Source organism: Lepidochelys kempii, chromosome 2, assembly GCF_965140265.1.
Source record: "Lepidochelys kempii isolate rLepKem1 chromosome 2, rLepKem1.hap2, whole genome shotgun sequence".
Classification (NCBI taxonomy): Eukaryota; Metazoa; Chordata; order Testudines; family Cheloniidae; genus Lepidochelys; species Lepidochelys kempii.
This window is the reverse complement of record NC_133257.1, coordinates 258,024,645-258,043,532: the sequence shown is the minus strand read 5'-3', so window position 1 is coordinate 258,043,532 and position 18,888 is coordinate 258,024,645. Positions and strand designations below refer to the sequence as shown.

At 42.4% G+C, this 18,888-nt stretch overlaps 1 protein-coding gene across 3 annotated transcripts in view; it reads left to right on the top strand.

The window, feature by feature from the left end:
- Positions 1-18,888, top strand: part of OXSR1 (oxidative stress responsive kinase 1) — a 117,650-nt gene that overhangs the window by 41,735 nt on the left and 57,027 nt on the right. For all 3 annotated transcript variants that reach the window (XM_073334693.1, XM_073334695.1, XM_073334696.1), the window contains 2 exons: positions 7,203-7,311; positions 16,155-16,296. In XM_073334693.1, the coding sequence (XP_073190794.1) occupies positions 7,203-7,311; positions 16,155-16,296 (251 nt within the window). The remainder of the gene's footprint in view (positions 1-7,202; positions 7,312-16,154; positions 16,297-18,888) is intronic.

Below are 18,888 nucleotides of genomic sequence, written 5' to 3'. Positions count from 1 at the left end.
CCAGTGCACCCTGCTCCTTGACTGCCATCCCCCCAGAACCTCCGCCCCATCCAACCACTCCCTGTGCTCTGACTGCCCCCAGTACCCCCTGCGCCTTATCCAACCCCTCTCCCCCTCTCGGGCCCCATATCATGCTGCTCAGAACAGCAGGAGCTCACAGCCCTGCCGGTGCCAGCCACGCCGCCACCCTGCCCAGCAGGAGTGGCGGGCCAAAGCGCTGAGGCTGCAGGGGAAGGGGGGACAGCGGGGGAGGGTCTGGGGGCTAGCCTCCCCAGCTAGGAGCTCAGGGGCTGGGCAGGACAGTCCCGTGGGCTGGATGTGGCCCGCAGGCCATAGTTTGCCCACTTCTGGGCTATACCCTCATTTTGGGTGGTGAAATGTTTCCCCTGTTAATAATGAGATTTGTTTCAAACTCTTGCTAGTAGGGGGCGGGGACTTCTGTAGAACTAACATGCGGAGTCCTGGGATTGTGGGGGAGAGGGGTAGGGAGAAATCTTATGTTGCGCTCTCTAGCACTGTCAGCTGAATCAAGCTGAAGACCATGAACTCTGGAAGGAGCTTTATTTAGGCCAGGGATTCTCAAACTGTGGGTCGTGACCTTTCATGGGGTTGTGAGGTTATTACATGGGGGATTGCGAGCTGTCAGCCTCCACTTCGCCTCCAGCATTTATAATAGTGCTAAATATTTTTAAAAGTGTTTTTCATTTATAAGGGGGGGGGTCACACTCAGAGGGGTTTAAAAGGGGTCAGCAATACAAAAGTTTGAGAACCACTGATTTAGGCTGTAGCAGCTGTTGGGTGTGACACAGGGTTTTGAAAATGGGTTAAGTGGAAGGGAGGCTGGGAGAGATCCTTACTCTTGGCGGATCCTTTCAGGAGAAAGGTGGCTAAGCAAGACAAGTGGTATTACTTGGCTAGTTGAAGGTACTTGACCTTGATTCTCATGTCTCAAAATACATTTGAGACATGTTGGTGTCCTGGTGTAACCCTCACCATGTGGTGTTTTGGAAGCTGTTTGTAACAGTCATGTGTTTTATAATTAACAGATGTGTGCTTCTAGATGAAGGCAATAGATTGTAAATCATACATTGTAGCTGTGTTAATTTTAGAATACCAATTGTACCATGCTAGGGATTAGTATGGAAATATGCACCAAGTTACAGAAGGACACCATGGCTATTTAGCAGAAGGTGATAACTGCCACAAAGAAAATACACGGGAGCAAAGCCATTACTAGAAGTCTGTGGCGAAATCCGGGAATGAAACCAGGGCACCTGGGGCCTGTTTCCTGTTCTTCTGCTGTTCTGCATGGTTGTGGAGAAATCACGGCCACCTCTGTGTCTCACTTTCCCCAGCAGGGTTGGAGGCTTTGCACTTAGAGCATATATTGCCAGAGGATTTCAGAGTAATTCTTCATGGTTTTTCAAATCACCTTTTGCCACAGTACTTGTGGAAGAAATGTGTGTAGGGGAAAGGTCAAGCAGTGTCTTGTCCACCATTGTATTTGCAAAGAAAAATTGGGTTACAGTTTTCAAAAACACCTATGTCTTATTTTCAAAAGTGACCTAGGAGTCTAGGCATAACTGAAGGTGAATGGGGCTTTGGCTGTTAAGTGACTTAGGTGCTTTTGACAGTTTTATTAAAGGTTACTGTTTCCTGCTGCAGAGAATTTCAAGCTGGACATTGTTCACTGTGAATGTCTTTCCTCCACCTCCTGTGCTGCACCTTGTATCCTCCAGCTTCATTGTCCCTGTTGATCATAGCATTCATGGTGTGGTGCAGAGCGATTAACAGTAACAAGACCTTTGCCCTCCAGGAATGGGTGCAGTGTTGCCATTTTGAGGTGGAATAGGCATTTCTGGCCAATGATACAACCTGGTTTCCAAGTGCAGAGCTGAGTTGCGTGGCTCCTGGAGCAGGCATCTCCTTGTCTATCACAGTGATGGCTATCCTGAGGGAATGGTCATGGATTCTAACTGTTTCTACTAGTGTCCTCCATATCTCAGACCTTGTACAAACAGTAAAAAGGCACATTCTTGTTCGGAAGAGCTAACAGTCAAGAAGGCCTTAATTATTCCTCTATACTCACCAGCATCTCCATCTTCCTTAGGTTAAATGTAAGCCAGTTAACTTTCATCCAGTTGTTTGGTCGTGTTCCTCACCCCCCCCCCCCCCAACCGATATTGGGATAGCTGGGTGAAATGGATTGTCTGCTTAATGCCCTCTAATAGTTAGTCTAAATGTTGAACAACTGAGGGGAAATCATTAAGCTTGTGGAATTCCAAATAGGGTTCCTACCGGGTGGAAGCAGCAGCTGCCTGTCATGACTTTCAGAGAGTGATTCTGTGGATTTCTAGGTTGCAGATCAGAAAAATAGAATAGGTTTAGAAATAGGTGACAAATGATTAGAGACATGGAATGACTTCCATGTGAAGAGACTGAAATGGCTGGGTCTGTCTCGTTCAGCAAGGTGTTGGAGTAGACTGGACATGACAGACTAGAAATAATCAATAGCAAAGAAAAATGTAAACTGGGTTGCCCGTTTACCTCTTCTTGTAATACTAAAGCAATCAGATAGTCAATTGCAGTGATTTTGAAGAAGTTTAAACCTGATAAAATATCTTTACACTGCACAAAATTAACCTGTGGCATTTTCTGCCACAAAATACTGAGATCAAGAGCTGTGAAAGATTTTTTTAAAAAAATCAGACACATGGATAAGAATATCCAAGGTTAAGGCATGAGAAATTATAATCCCTTAAGGCATAACCAATTGCTCTAACTGCCTGGGCTTAGTCAGAAAATTTCCCCTATGGGCAGACTGTCCTATAATTGCCCATTATTGGGTTTCTTATGCCGTCTTTTGAAGGCTCTGACATTGGCTACTGTCAGGCAGGATACTGGACTAGATAAACATCTGGTCTGGTAGGCCAATTCCTATGTCCCACAGGTGGGTTAACAATACCAGATGGTGGCTAGAATCAAAGCAGCAGACTGATCCAGTAGGGTCAGCACAGATGTGTCATCATTGTCCATTTCCTTACTGGGACTCTTATTTTCTGATAGTTTCTAGAAACTGGAAATATCCCTTAAATTGGGTGATTGGAGGGAAGTTACAAAACCCTCAAAGCATTTCAGATTCTGAAATGTAAATCTATAACTTGACATACCAAATAACCACAGTTGGTATGTGACTGATTTAAATATCTCATGTGGTGGGACCTTAACTAGCAGAAAATGGAAGCCTTAAGGCTACTGCAGTCCTCGCCATATCATTCCTCAGTACATGAGCATCAGAACTGAAGCTGAGCAGTCTTAATTTCTCTACTGATTGATGTCAGAACATGTTATAGTTTAGTTTGGACATCAATTCCTGAGGGACTGTGGAAGCCTGGCTTCTAAAAGAAAACTGCAATCCACTTGCCCCTGTTCTGTTGATCCAGTCAAAATGGCATCTTAAAGAAAATTCCCATAATAATTATTTACAAGGCATTAACTTGTGTAATTTAAGTTGATTCAGAGTGTACATGTAAATCTATATAAATTTCTGTCAGTGTGGTGAACAATACTGGTAGTCAAAAGGAAGGATGTGACAATGTAGTTGACATAGGAGGTGGCAGCGGGCGCATTGAGGTTGAGATTGACCTGCTGGAAGACCCTCTTAGTATTCTTGCGTTTACTCCTTTATATCTTCAGTGGACTTTACAAACATCAATCCTGACAACACAAGTGTGGTCCTGAGTTTGCAGCTGAGGAGAGTGGAAGCAGATGTTGAGTGATTTTTCTCAAGACCATGCTGTGAGTTTATAGCAGAGTAACATATAGGAACATGTGAATTGCCACACCGGATCAGCCCAGTGGTCCACCTAGTCTAGTATCCAGTCTTCGAGAGTGGCCAGTACTAGCATCTTCAGAGGAAGGTGCAAAACATGCCAAAGTGGGCATATGTGCAATGACTTGCCCATAGGAGCAGTTTCTTCCCATCCCTTTAGATTGACTTAACCCCTGAAGCATGAAGACTTATATTCTTTCCAAATTGTTTGTTTAATCCTTACTAATGTAGGTGTGGATTTTCTTGTTTTCTATATAAATATCTAATGCTTTTTAAATCCTTCCAAGCTTTTTGCTCTAATATCTTGTAATGAGTTTCACGGGCTAATTTTTGATAACTCTGATTAAAACAGTTCCTGGCTTCTATATCTGTCCTTCCTTTTTTCATATCCTGCTTTTATCCAGTTTGATTAGGATACAGGGAAGAAGGATTTAAGATTTCTTTTAAAAAATGTGCATTCATGTTATCAATTCATAGCCTCAACTTAAACGTTAGAATTAATAAATAGAAAAGTTGAAGGGCTATGGCTTTTTGTGACTTCTGAGGCAGTTATGTATAAATGCTTTATGGAGCAAAACCAAGGAGGTTTTCTAAAAGTTAACACATGACTTTATTTCAACCAAAGGAGGAGAACTCTTCCCCTCAATACTCAGGGCAGTGGCGTAGGCTGCATCTGAACCTACTTTTGCTTATCGCAGATCTTCTGGTGGCTTGACTGAGCCACCCAAATAAGGTTTGCAACATTGGAATATATTTGTTTCGCATTGGTTTTGACTTTTCAGTAAGTAAACAGCATCCTGGTTTTCTCTGAAAGCAGAGGTATTTGTGTGTAAGCACAGTGCTTTCCCCCATACTGTGTCCATTGAGTTAATGTGTAGGAAGGAAAACTAAATTTACCAGGATCCTGTGCTCAGTGTTTTAAGGAGCAAAATTCTTCCAGACAAAATTCTTCCAGAGGAAAGTGCGTTTAACATATTTACATATGCCTGCAGTCAAATTCAGTTGGTGGGTCAGGTGTTTGGTCTGCCAGCTTCCCACATCTCCACTCCAGTTAACTCAAATCTGAATCAGACATCAGTGGGTGAGTCGACCACTTTCAAAATAAACAAAATGCTATTCCAGGTCTTCCATTGATGCGTTTGACTTTTTTTACATAAGGTGTCTATTCAGTATCTATTATGATTCTAAATTATAGTTTGTAGTAGTTTTATTGGAGTTTCAGAAGCTTCCAAATGCTCAATTTACTGTAGAGAGATGTGGTTAAGGTATTCATCATGGCACTTAATGAGAAGGCATCAGAGCAGTTAGAGCTGATCTCTGGATACAAGCTTTTGGAGTCTGGCAATGTGGATATTTTAATACCCAATTCATGGGAAATGTGCCTTTTTCAAGACTCTTGCATGTCTTCAAACATGTTTTTGTCAGTGTTTCATCCTCAATACCTAAACAGGCAACACTTTTAAATACTGTTTCCCAAATTATAAATCAGAAATAAGTCTCTGTTCAAGATAGCTTCAACTAGTTCAGGGTGTTCAGATAAATGTACCTGGTCCTATCTTTACCTGAAGTTTGAGAAACCTTTGGCAAGATGCAGCTTAAGGTTCTACCTGAAGTTAAAATAGCCACAAAGACTGAATATAGGGCAATGGGAACCTGCTTCTAGGAGAAGGACTGTGCGAAACTAATTTCTGCAGCTCTCCTAGTTTCTGCCTCTTGATACTTGATATCAGGTGGCTGCATAGGTTTCCCCAAGGTGAAGGAAGGAGTGAAAAGGAACATGACAAATGGCAAGTGTAATTCACTCATGACTAAGGCCTTACTTGAATTGCAGGATGATTGTCAAAAGATTGGCTGAGTTGCAGACAAGCCATGGAAAATTGTGGATAAGTCATAATGGACTTTATTATTTGTGGTAATAAAGTCCATTGTTACTTTTCCGTGATTTTCCACTCTCAGCCGCCTGGGGCTGAGAGTGGGGGCTCCCACTGTCAAAATTGCGGTGGAAGCCTAACATTGTGGAGTATGCAATATCACAGGTTAAATAGGGCCTTTCTCCTTATTACTCTGCTCTGTGACTCGGGTCACAAGGCATGGGCATTGGTGGTAGCAGCTTTCACTTCTGCTGTCCTTGTCTAGCAATGTACTCCGAAGTCGCTTCACTTAAAATCACTCTTTAAACCTTATTTATTTCTGGAGGATATTGGAAAATTATTGTAAACCGAGGATGCAATAAATACACATGGATTTTGGATAGTCTTTCACATTTCTCCCTCTCCCCATCCAGTGTGCTTATAAAACAAGGTTCCTGGCTGTTAAATACAGCTCTTCAGCAATTGTGCTGCATTTCTATTGCTCTAACAGAGCTATTGTACACATTGTATTGGTTTCAGTTATGAGAGGAAGCATTTTTAACCACAATGCCCATTGTGATTTACAATGATCAGTTAAAACAGTTGTGTGCGCCAAGCCTCCAAGGATATTGATATCCTCTGTGGACACAAGAGAAGCCCTTACATAGCCAATGAGAGATTAGAATAGAAGATGAGGGTTGTTGAGGTTGGGGGAAGAAGCTCTGCTTTTGTTAGTAGTTTTTTCTCACCTCTAATATTGCACAGGTCAATTGCATTGAAAGGAAAGGGCTGTTGCATGCATTAATTATTCATGGCCTCACCACCTGGTGTGAGGAACGGAACATTTGTTAGTCCCCCTATGTTACAAATCAAATAGCTGATAGTTTTTTTGATTGCATATGTTGTGCATGTGACTTTTTTCTTCCTCAACATTCACACAAGCATGTGACAAACGTTTGTTTTTTTTGTTTTTTTTACTGTGCAGCCCAGCCCTGACTTCTGGAAGTAATATCCTCTGAAGAATTCCTCCTTCTCATAATTTTTTTTAAGTGCTCTACCATATTCTCTACTGATTCAAAATGCAATAGTAGCATTGAAAGTTTTATAGTGTGTATAAGGAAGAAACGCCTATTAACCAGAGGTTGATAGATGGAGCCGCTATGCAAATTCTAGGGGGAACAACCTGGTAGAAGTCCCAGAAGCCACCTCCCCTTTCATCTTAGCTAAGTTCGGTAGTAGGGGCTTGGGTTCTTGCCAGGGTGTTGCCCTTGACCCTTGTAACTGGAGGTCCTCCACCTTGTTCTTTACTAGCCAGGACTAGATAGCTTAATCCTGTATTCAGAAAAAATTTCAAAGTTTGATCTGAGCAGATCAAACATAACTGTTACATTTCTGGATCTTCACTGTTGTCTCCCAAGAGTTATTTTCGCCTCATGAACACCCTGTCTTGATATAAACTAGTAGTAGATGGTGATTATTTAACAGGCATTTAAAAATAACTTTTTTTTTCCTCTCTGCAGAAAGAAATTCAAGCCATGAGTCAATGCCATCATCCTAACATTGTATCTTACTACACATCATTTGTGGTGAAAGACGAGCTCTGGCTAGTGATGAAGTTACTTAGTGGAGGTGAGTGGTACTATTTTCATCTACCCTAAACCATATGGAAAAAGTATGGGAAGTGGTTGGCATTAAATGTGCCCTTTCCCCGTTGTACCATCTCTTCTCTCTCCCCCGCCCCGCATCCCCCCCAAATCTGCAGCTAAAGATGCTGAAATCACTGCAAATATTCCCTTTTTATTTTCCCAAAGTTAAAGGAATACAATCACATTTAAAATGGTGCCTCTGTATGAACACTTGTTTGCTACTGTTACAAGTAGCAACTCACAGTACTGTAACTGAAAGATTGGAGGAGAAAATTATTTGTTTCATTTTGTGCATTTGAGAGCACTTTATATAGTCACTGTTCCCCTAGTGTAGTCATTTTTCTGTCCTTCCCATCCCTCTTTGCTATGTGAAGATTCACGTAAACACACCAAAAATAGGAAAATATAACAAACTATAAAAATCGTAGTAATTGAAGCTATCTTATGCTTGTTTTTGAAAATTGATTAATGTAAAGCTTCCTGGGTGAGAGGTCTTCTGAAGTATTATTTCTGTACTCATATTAAAAAGCAAGGCTCAGTTCCCAGAGTTGCTTTCCCAGAGGAGTTTCTTCCCTTTTTCCCACAGCCCCTAGCATGGGCTTTTTAGTTGGAACAGTAGATGACTGACTCTACATAACACACACTCTTGTTGCTTCCTTTTTCAACAGCATCAATCTCCACTGACCTGTTTTTCAGGTTGAAATTGACTTAACTTTAGCCTGCTTCAGGCTCCTCATTACTTTGTCCCACAAATAAGACAAAGTATGAATGCAAGGACTGGGACTTCTTTTCTGATTTACATCCGTACAGATTAATCTCTTAATCTTGGGGCACCAGTACTGCTGAAATCTTAAAGGAGCGGTAATGCAACTGCTGTAGAAATAATCCTAAAGGGGAACAGTCTAAAACCTATTTATGTTTTAGCATTCTCTTTTGATAATACACAGGCAACTGACTACACTGGTAGGGTTTAATCTCTTCCGGGCAATTAGGCCAACACTTTTGGCACCCAGTTTTGAAATGTAGTCACTTAAACAAGTGGCCTTCCTCTCAGAGTTGCTGAGTATCTGCTGCTGGTATTGAGTTCAGTGGAAGCTGCAGGTGCTCTGTACCTGTAATAAGCCACTTTTTCTTAGGTACCTACTTTAATCATTCAGACTTGAAATTCTGGCCTTTATGCAGCAACATTGCTCCAAAGCAATCAGCAGTGTCCAATATTTCTAAAATGGGGCAGATTTGCATTTGGCCCGTCTAACACATCCATGTCATGACTTTTAACTATGCCTTTTCTAAGTTAACTGCTGGCGGTTCTGCTCTGTAAATTGTGTGGCTTGCTCGTTCGTTAAGACGAGGAGCCGTAATCCTTGTTCTTAGATCTTCTCTGATTTGCAAATCTGCTAGCTCCTTTAATGTGCTCACAGTTAAGAACCGTCATTTGAACCTGTGACAGAAGACACTTGCTCATCAAACAGCTGTCTGTGACAGCTCTACTGTAGAGAGCAATTCTTACCATTCCAGCCTACAGCATGAGAAGCTTCCCAATGTATTTTTAAATTGTGCAAGTCTTTGAGGTATTGAAACTCTGTGAGCTGGTCATGCACTCTGAGCTTCTGTCACGTTTCAGGAATTTAATCTATTTGGAAAAATCACTGATCTAACAACTTGCAAGGCTTCCAAATGACCAGCAATTAAGATCAATGGACAAACAAACCTTAAGAAATCTTTGTTTAATTTGAATTATTCTGTAATCATGAATAGTGTCCCGGAGAGTACTTCACAGAAAACAGTCTCCATCACCAAGGATTTATAATCAAATGTGGTGGAGTGATGCAACAAATGGGTCCAGTTAAGTAACTAATGAGTTACAACAGTTGACATTTGGGCATGGGGTGGGGAAAGGAAGAGGGTATCTGATAAGATCCATATGTTTGCTCTGTGTGAGGCATGTTTGCATTTTGATAGGTCCAGTTCAAATATGTTAAATATAAAAGATCAAGTTAAAAAGACGAGGGAAATTACAAAAAGCCCTAATAGAATACACTGTACCATCTGTCATCTTTTTCATCACCTATTCCCTTTTTCCTTCTGCTAGTCTTAATCTTGCTTTTTGTGTACCTACACCTCTATGCAGATGGTCCACAGTCTGGAGAAAAAGGGCCAATTTCAAGGAAGAGATTTCCATTTGCAGTGACATCTTGTCTCTGGTGACAAGACTAAATTGTCAGATCCACGAACTTGGAACTTATTCAAATGTTTTCTTCTGTTCTCTGTGTCGCTTGTTCCTTTTCTCTTCTCTGGACACTGTTTGGTGTATCTCTAGTGTGTTGATCTCCCTATTTTATCTGATTCTGTCTCAACTCTGTAATGCCAAGCATCTATCTATGTTTCTGAGGTTTATTTCTCCGAGGTAGTCAGAGGCTGATAAGTTCAAGTAGATGTAATTCTTAGAGCTGATAATGATGCTCTTTAAATTGTTCGCTACTGCTAAGTGTGACTAGATAAGAATTAATGTAAATGGGGGGGTTAGGTTCTACAGAAACTTTTTTTTTTGCCAGATAAAAGGCATTATATACATTTTAAACAAGCAATTTAATACTGGTATAAGTTTTAAACAATTTTAAAGAAACAATTTAATATAGTAACTCCCCACTTAACCTCTATCCCTTCCCAAGCCCCCACCCATAACCCACCTCTTCTTCCCCCCCATCTCCTCCCCCTTTACTATACACCTCATGTCCTTGCTCCTCCCCTCTCCCGCCAGCCTCCTGTCTGTGGCCATCAGCTGGTTTGTGGCGTTCAGGAGGCTTGGGGGAGGAGTGAGGACGCGGCGCGCAGCTCCTGCCCACTGCAGTCAGCTAGTTTGCGGCAGTCAGGAGGCTGCATTCCATGTCCTCGCTTCTCCCTGTGTCTCTGCTCCTCCCCCCATCCTCCTGAATGCTGCAAGACAGCTGGTTGCCACAGGCAGGAGGTGGGGGGAGCAGGGGGATGGCGGTGGTCCGCTGGCAGGCAGGAGGCCATGGGGGTGGTGGGGGGCGGCGTAGGGGAACTGATGGAGGGCTGCCAGCCGTGGGCAAAGCAGGCGGCCAAACGACGTTACAGGGGAGCATTGCACAACTTTAAACGAGCATGTTCTGTAATGGAGCAGGGACGTAACATCAAAACAATGTTAAGCGAGAGGACGTTGAGTGGGGAGTTACTGTACTTTTGGCCTTCACAACGTCTCCTGACAAGGAGACCCAGAAGTTGACTGTGCGTTCTGTGAAGAACGGCTTCCTTTTGTTTGTTTTTAAATCTGCTGCCTATCAACTTCTTCAGGAGATCCCGGTCCTTGTTATGGGAAGGAGTAAATAATACTTCTGTATTCACGTTCTCCACACCATTCATGATTTTATAGACTTCTGTCATATCCCCTCCACCCCTTAGTTGTCTCTCTTCTAAGTTGAACAGTTCCAGAGCTAACCTGGGATGTTGGGATCCCAATAAATCATTTGCTTTGCTTGTGCTGGACTTGACCTGTAATGGCTGGAGGCCGTATTATCTGCTGTGGGGAAAAAAAATCTATGTACTACAAAGCAGACCTCTCCAAGACCACCTATTGTTAGAAAGTATTGCAAACTCTGGTGCATTTGTATCTTTCAAAGCTAATTATGGAGCATGGAAGTTTGAACAGAAAACCACTTAACTTTTAATTACAGTATAATTCGCACCATGGGAGTGTACTTAATAGAGATAATATAGTTGTTGATGGGTTGTGTTTGGTGCTAAATGATAGCGAAGGTTTTGAATTCAAGGGGAATAAACAGTAATTCTGAACATCTTATCGCAGTGCATAGTATGTTGCACCAGCTTTTTGTATACTATTTTGCAGGCATTTGATGCACTGAAACACTCATTTGTTGCATTTTTTCATATTACAGTTTCCAGTAAAATGCTGTTTTAACAGTATATCTCCTCTCTTTGTATTGGAATGCTATAGTCTTTGACTCTGATCCATTGATGGTTCTTCGTCAGCGCTTCCTCTCTACCCATGCTTAACATTTCAGTGAATTAAATTTAGACTCCAATTGCTGGGTGCCCACTCCTGACTTTGTGCTGCTTTACATGTTGCCCTGAACACTTGGAATAGCCTTCCTTTCAACATTTGCCAAACTTCTTCTGTCTCTTTCAAAGAGCATCTTACAGCTCACCAGTTTTATGAACCTTTAGAGCTATGATCACAAGGGGCTTGGTGTAATGTGCTGTTCCCATTTGTGCTCCTAGAACAGGGGTTTTCAAACTTCATTGCACCGTGACCCCCTTCTGACAACAAAAATTACTACATGACCCCAGGAGGAGGGACTGAAGCCTGAGTCCGGCCAAGCCGCACCGCCCTGAGTGGGACCCAAGTTGAAGCCCAAGGGCTTCAGCCCCAGGCTGGGGCCTGTAACCTGAGCCCCGCAACCCAGGGCTGAAGCCCTCTGACTCTGGCTTTGGCCCCGGGCAGTAGGGCTCAGGCTTTGACCCTGGGCCCCAGCAAATCTAAGCCAACCCTGGTGACCCCCATTAAAATGGGGTCATGACCCACTTTGGTGTCCCGACCCACAGTTTGAGAACCGCTGCTCTAGATTGTCAGCCCCTTGGGATTGGGAGCATGCTGTTGTGCCAAGAAGCTGTGTCAAACTATAGTGCTATATAAAAAAAATATTGTGACCAACCTATAGAGCATGTTCTCCATCTTCCATAGGACTGACTTTGATGAAATAATTGAATGTGCCCATTTTATTTCACACTTAGAAATATGTAGCCCATATAGGAAGATAGTACTCCATAGGTGACGGAGGATCTTTCACGTAAAGGTAAAAAGGCCTCTGAACGTACAAGAATCTTATAAGTATTCATCTGTGACAGTGAGAAGTCTGTCTAAATCCTAAAGCAATAGTGGTCTTGGACTAATAAATATACTGTAGTTGGCTCAAGTTGCTCAGGAATGGCTTTGCTCTGGATTTGTCAGTTTCTTTCGTATGATCCTTTTATTTCTTAGTCACTCCATATCAAACTGGCTTAGCTAACATGTCAGGAGTAAGATTTCTAACTTCAGGCTGAATCTATTATGGTAATGCAGCTCAGCTCAGTTTAGTTCTTTGTATCACCCAGTGTTGTCATATGTAGTTGCAATCAAGGGTCTGGAATCAGAGCTTGACTAGCAATTTTGTTGGTGCATGAGGTAGAATAAATATAGCTCTTACACTGCTATGGTGACAGTAGTAAAAGCATGTTTTTCTTTGAGTAAACTAAGTGGGGATGAGAGAGACAAGGTGGGGATGACTCGGATGACACTTAGTTCAGTAGGAAGGTGACATTTTCAGGGCTTAAATTCTTATATTTCCCAGGGTCCCAAACTCTCCATCCCCAAACATGCTATAAAAACTACAAAGGGGTTGAAATCAGCTGAATTTAAGCCCTGGGCATTTTAGTCACTTATCTGCAGTCTGCGACATTAAATATTGGCTGAGAGAGCTCTTTGTATTTCTCCTTTGTTTGTTGTTTCTGTAGAACACTTCCAAATTCCTCCATTGTTCTAAACATCCCCACCTGAAAGTGGAGTCTAAAAATACATTAGCAGACTTAAAATGACAAGCTAGCCTTGTACCAGTTATACACTACATGGATCTGTGTTGGCTGTAGCTATTCTATAAACAAAATTGCTGTTTTTCTGTGTTAAACATAAACTTGAACTTACCTAAACCTTTTTAATGATCAAAATCTGTGTGTATATACTCTGTATGGTCTGCCCCTGTGTTTTCCAGAACTTCTTGCAGGAGAAGGAAACCTTTTTTGCAAAGTCTTCTGGCAGAGTGGGCGGTGGAAGGAGGATGAAATGAGAACATGAACACCATATTTTGATTGGACTTCTTATTGCATTCGGTCCTGCAGATAGAAGTGTATTTAAGGGGGAAGGACCAAGCAGTCTATGTGGAAGTTTTGTGCCTGATATGCTCACAAAGCTATCTTCTAAAATAGAGATCATCAAGGTATACGCACACATCAGGTATTTCCTAAATACAAACATTTTGTCCAATCAAACTTAAGAATCTAGTACGTACATCACAGTAGCACTGAGAGAACCCAAACAAGGCCACGTTATGCTAAGTGTCATACAAAAATGTACAAAAGAGACGTCCCTTGTCCTGAAGACCTCAGAATCTAAAAGACAAAACTTCAGAGTCTAGCCATTCTGGGGTAAAATGAAGAGGCACATACTCTGATTTTTTGGTATGTGTTTTGTGAATTTTCTTTAGTAGAAATAAGTCACATTCAATCATTCACTGTCACACAATAAATGTTGCTCTCCTTGTAGAAAATGTAGATGTGTTATAACTCAGGTTGTTACTGTAAGAGCGGACCTTTGGCTAAGAACAGACGTACCTTTAGACACTTCTGATACTGATTATAAAATGCATTTTGCAGTCCTAGGAATGTGGGGGGAAACTGAATATAGTTGAGTTCTGATCTCTAGAACATTTAAGCAGTAGGTGCAGACGCAGATCCTGACAACTCTTGTTTTCAGTCTTGTTCTATTCCTTTGAGTCAAAAATTCCAATGCCACAAAGGACCATTGTAATCAATCTGACCATCTGTGTAACATGCCATAGAATTTCCCCAAAATAACTCTGTAAGACATGTTTTCTAATCCTTTAACCATTCTTGTGGCTCTTCTCTGAACCCTCTCCGATTTATCAACATGCTTCTTGAATTGTGGGTGCCAGAACTGGACACAGTATTCCAGGTCACAGAGGTAAAATGATCTCTCTGCTCCTACCCAAGATTCTCTTTACGCATCCAAGGATTGATTTAACCCTTTGGCCTCAGTGTCACACTGGGAGCTCACATTCGGCTGATTATACACTCAAATTTGGCTTGTATGCACCTCCATCATGATGGAGGGGTGGCTGTGCCAACCCTGAACAGCACAGTGCCCCTGTGCACCAGGCTGCAATGTCTGGAGTGGAGAGCCGAGCGCAGCTCCGTGGGACAGCAGTCACCACTGCAGGGTGAATGCAGGGAGTATTTGCTCTGCAACTCTTCCCTCTGCCCCCAAGGTCTCCCACGCCTGAGGGCAGGACCCAACCTCCCCTCCCCATGTGGATAAAATGGATAACAAAATAATGCAAAATTTCTGGAAAAAAAAACCCCCTCCCCCTAAATTATAGTTTAAAAAAAACCCTCAGAATTTCCTTCGCGTCTATAACAGCAGAAGTGTAAGTGTGTGTGTGTGTGTGTGCACACTTTTTTAAAAAAAATTCTTACCTGTGTTTCCCATCAGGTTCTGCTTTCTATCTGCTTAGAAACGTTAACCTGCACGTTCTTGAAATTCATTGGTAATCAAAATTCATATGACTAAGTCTTAATGTTTTTAATACATGCCAATTTTAAACCCTTCTGGGCTTTTCACTGTTCTTTAACAAGTCGAAACATGTTCTGTTTTCTTTTGTAATTTTAATTACAAGGTAGCCAGAATGAACTCTAACTCTTACAACTCACTAAACTGGTACTGAAATGTTCTTTGACTAAGTATATACTCAGGGACTTAAAATAGAAAACCTGTGGTCCGAAGCTAATTCTTTCCAAAACCCATCACCATTGCTGACGTTGTCTTGTTTTATACCTGTATCACTAAAGCTTCCTACAGTTGCATATACAAGGGTTAAACAATACAAAACTGGGTTGGAGATACTCAACCCCCAAACTGAGCTGCTAAACACAGTTTAGCCCATGAGAATAGAGAGAGGCTATACACCGTGCCTTGAAGGTCAGGCTGTCTGGCCAATGGGAGCAGTAAATACCAAATATATGGCCTTCCAGTCCCCAGATGAAAATACAGAGAATGTTGGCACAAACACATCAGCAGGTCACAATGTTGTATGAGAAGAGGCAGTCTCTGAACTGATTCCCGATTTATTCCTGGGTGCAATTCAAAGAGCTGATTTGGTTTGTAAAGCATCGTTTGTCATCTAGGATGATGTAATTCACACCCCTTCAGGAAGAGGAGCTGTATTGATCCATCTCCGGAAGGATTTAAACTGTACTCCAATTCTGCATATAGTGAGGAAGTAATTTGTTACCAACGTTTTAAATTCATATCTTCTCCATCTGTTAGAGATGTTCACCATTAAGTGTTAGGAATAGTACCAACGTTAGCAACTGTGTACCAAGTGTATCTTTAGAAACTGGAAAATAAAATTCTACCAAATTTTAATTTGTGAAGAGTGGCAACTCCCTCCCTCCCCAATTCTCCATTTCCTCTCCCCACTCTTAAGTTGAATCAATGCCAAAACAGCTCCTCCTCAACATCTGTGCTCCAGTATTTGTTTCAACTGACAAATTAGTCTTTTGTGATTTTAATGTCAGAATGAACTTTAACTCTTACAAATAGCTGACAAACTAGGTGCCCTTTGATCTGTAAGGCATTTACCTGGTATTGGACTTCTTGACAAACATTTCAGTCAAGCTAGAGGTGTATGTTTGTACTACTGAGGATCTGTAAGACCTTCCCCACCACTGACCAGATAAAAATGGGGGGCTTAAACACTTTCAGTAAAACCATGAAGAAAGTGCAAGTAAAAGTCCTTTCAGTGCATCCCCTTTGGAATGGAGAAGGTACCCTTTTGTTTGGATATAAAATGGGTGCTACTGACTTTATGATGCTACTAACCCTAACCCCTCCACTTATTTTCCCGGTTTCCTTGATTTACCCACAAGATGGCTGTGTAGATGGCATTTAATCACATGGAATAATTCCTTCCAGTTGAAGCTAAAGAACAAGTTTAACTTTTGTCTTCTCTCTAGGATCTGTTTTGGATGTCATTAAACACATAGTGGCAAAAGGGGAACACAAGAATGGAGTCCTGGATGAACCTAGTATAGCCACAACCCTAAAGGAGGTGCTGGAGGGGCTGGACTACCTACATAAAAATGGACAAATCCACAGGTACTTTTTTTGCTTTCCTGTAGTGCAAAGCTTTGTCAATACTGTAGAAGTGCTTCTTGGCTTGCTCACACACGTATATGTGGAAAATGTTTCTTATGAGCGAGGCTTAAATCAGTTGTAATGCTATATGTAGGGCCTGGCAGAAATGAGGGAATTGGAACAGTACGGTATGCCATGGTAAAAAAAACAGTATTGAAAGGGGCTGCCATATACTTTGGCCTGAGGGGCAAGGCAAAAGGGTATAGTATATTTGAATTACATGCACAAAGGTATGTTAAAAGAACATTATTAAGGTTGCAAAGTTGAGCACTCAAAAGTTAGGAAATCCCCTTGTGCATATACATTATATGATATAATATAGTTTTTAATTACACGATCACATATTGACTTTTCCACAGGACTCTGCCTTATTCACTGCACCCGATGGACCTGCTGTGGGGATGAATCAGGGTTGTGTAGTAAAGGAGACTGTTTGTTGAACCCCCTCCTCACTTGTTACAGAAGTTTGAAGGTGTATGGTGAACAAGGCAGGGGATTGAAGAAGGATGCTTAACTCAGTCAAATGCTGCCCTGGAAGATTGGATTCTGTCCTTGGCTCTACCAGACTTCCTGTTTGATGCTGGGCAAATCCAATGAAATCAAACTTTTTGCAGGTGGTCACAAATTGTGTGTTCCTCATTTGCTGGTTATCCAGCTTGAGACCATGGGGTCTGGTTTGCAGAAGTGCTGAGCACTCTCAGCTGCAGCTGAAGTGAGTGGGAGTTGTGCTTGAATACAAAAAGTGCTATATAATGCTAAGTACTCTGAAAAATCATGTGGTGTAGACATCTCAAATTGGGCACTTAAAATTAATGAATACTGTTGTCCGTAATCCCTCTGTGCCTGAGCTCCCCATTGGTAAAGTGAGAATAATAATACCCACTCATCTCACATGGGTTTTGTGGATCTGATTAATGAATATTTGTGAATCACTTGGATACTATAGAGATGAGCACTATAGAAAAGACCATGAGGAATTTAATACTTCTGTCTTCAGAGCAGCGTTTGAATAATGTGCAGTGAACAAGACATGGGACTACACACTGAACAATGAGATGAAAACAAAATATTGAGTGGCTGCTCATTGAATGAGCACTGCCCATCCTCTGCACTGATTGGGGTAGGGGTCCTGTGGAAAAAATAGGGTGTGATCATGTAAATAAATAATTTTGGCGTTTCCTAATTTTTTAAGTGCTTAATTTTGCATCCTTAATGTGGCTGTTAGTTCCTAGATTATTGAAAAAACAAACTGAGAAAACAAATGGTCATATAGCATCATATTGACACCCGTGTGGGTCGTCAGCCGCATATGAACTTTTAGATCCATTTCATGGACCTTTGCCGCATGAACTAACTGAATTAGTGATAGCAATAGTAGGTTATCTTCCTCTATGTGGACCAGTGCAAGAGGAGGAGGAGATGCAACACTTTTCCAGTGGTTGTCGGCAAATATCTGTGAAAGTGAGGAGTGGTGAGATTCAGGAATCTCGGGTTTCATTTTAAGCTCTGGAAGGGAGTGTTCTCTAGTGGTCACAGACTCTTCTGTCCATTTCCAGCCCCTCTGCCCCATTCCCTGCTATCTGTCCCTGTCCTGTCACTTCCCCACCTCTGGCTTTTTGTCCCAGTCGCCACTCCTTACGTATCTCATCCCAGTTCCAGTCTCCTTGCCCAGCCAGTCCTAGTTCCCCCTCCAGGTTCACTGTCCAACTCAGTCTTTTCCCTCTCCTCCCCCTTATACCCAGTCCCTGTCTCCTTGTCCAGCCCATCCCAGTTCTCCCCTCCTGGCTCCTTGTCCAGTCTCTCCCCACCTCCCCGCAGCTGGCTGTCATACACTGTCTCCCTCCTGGGACTGCTTTTTCCAATCTTTTTGCCCAGGCAGTCTGTTTTCCCCCCGCCCCCCACTTCAATACCCTTGTCATATGTTTCCTCCCCCCACCCTGTTTCCCACACTGCCTCCTAGTCATAATTCACCCCTCCCCTGTATTCTCCCTCCACTTCCAGTCCCAGCCTCCCCCTCCTCCCTCCCAGTCAGTTTCTCTGCTCTCCAGTCCCAGTCTAACCAGACTCCTTGTCCCAGTATATTTCTTTCCCTCTCTCCTGGCCCGGCCTTTGTCCCCTCTGCATTTAAGTCAGACTGCTTCCTCCTCCATGCTGCTTGGATGCCAGCATGGTGTCATTGAGAGTACAAAGAGAGACAGGCTCCCTGCTCTCAGTTCTGGTGTCTGGCCCAACTCTGGCCTGGAGCAGCAATTACAGGAAAAGTCATCCTAAACCCCTCATCTTGGGCTGGAGCATGCTCAGTCATTCTGTGGGACTGGTACATGCGCTGCTTGTAACAGGTAGGAGCTGCAAGAAGATGGAGCATGCTCAGTGCAGATGGAATCTTCATGGTCTTTAGCTGGTAGCAAGCTTTAGCACAATGGTTTTCAACCTGTGCTCTGGGGATCCCTGGAGGTCCACAGACTGTCTAAGATTTCCAAGGGGGTCCCCACCTCCACTTGAAATTTTTTAGGGGGTCTGCAAATGCGAAAAGGTTAAAAATCACTGCTTTAG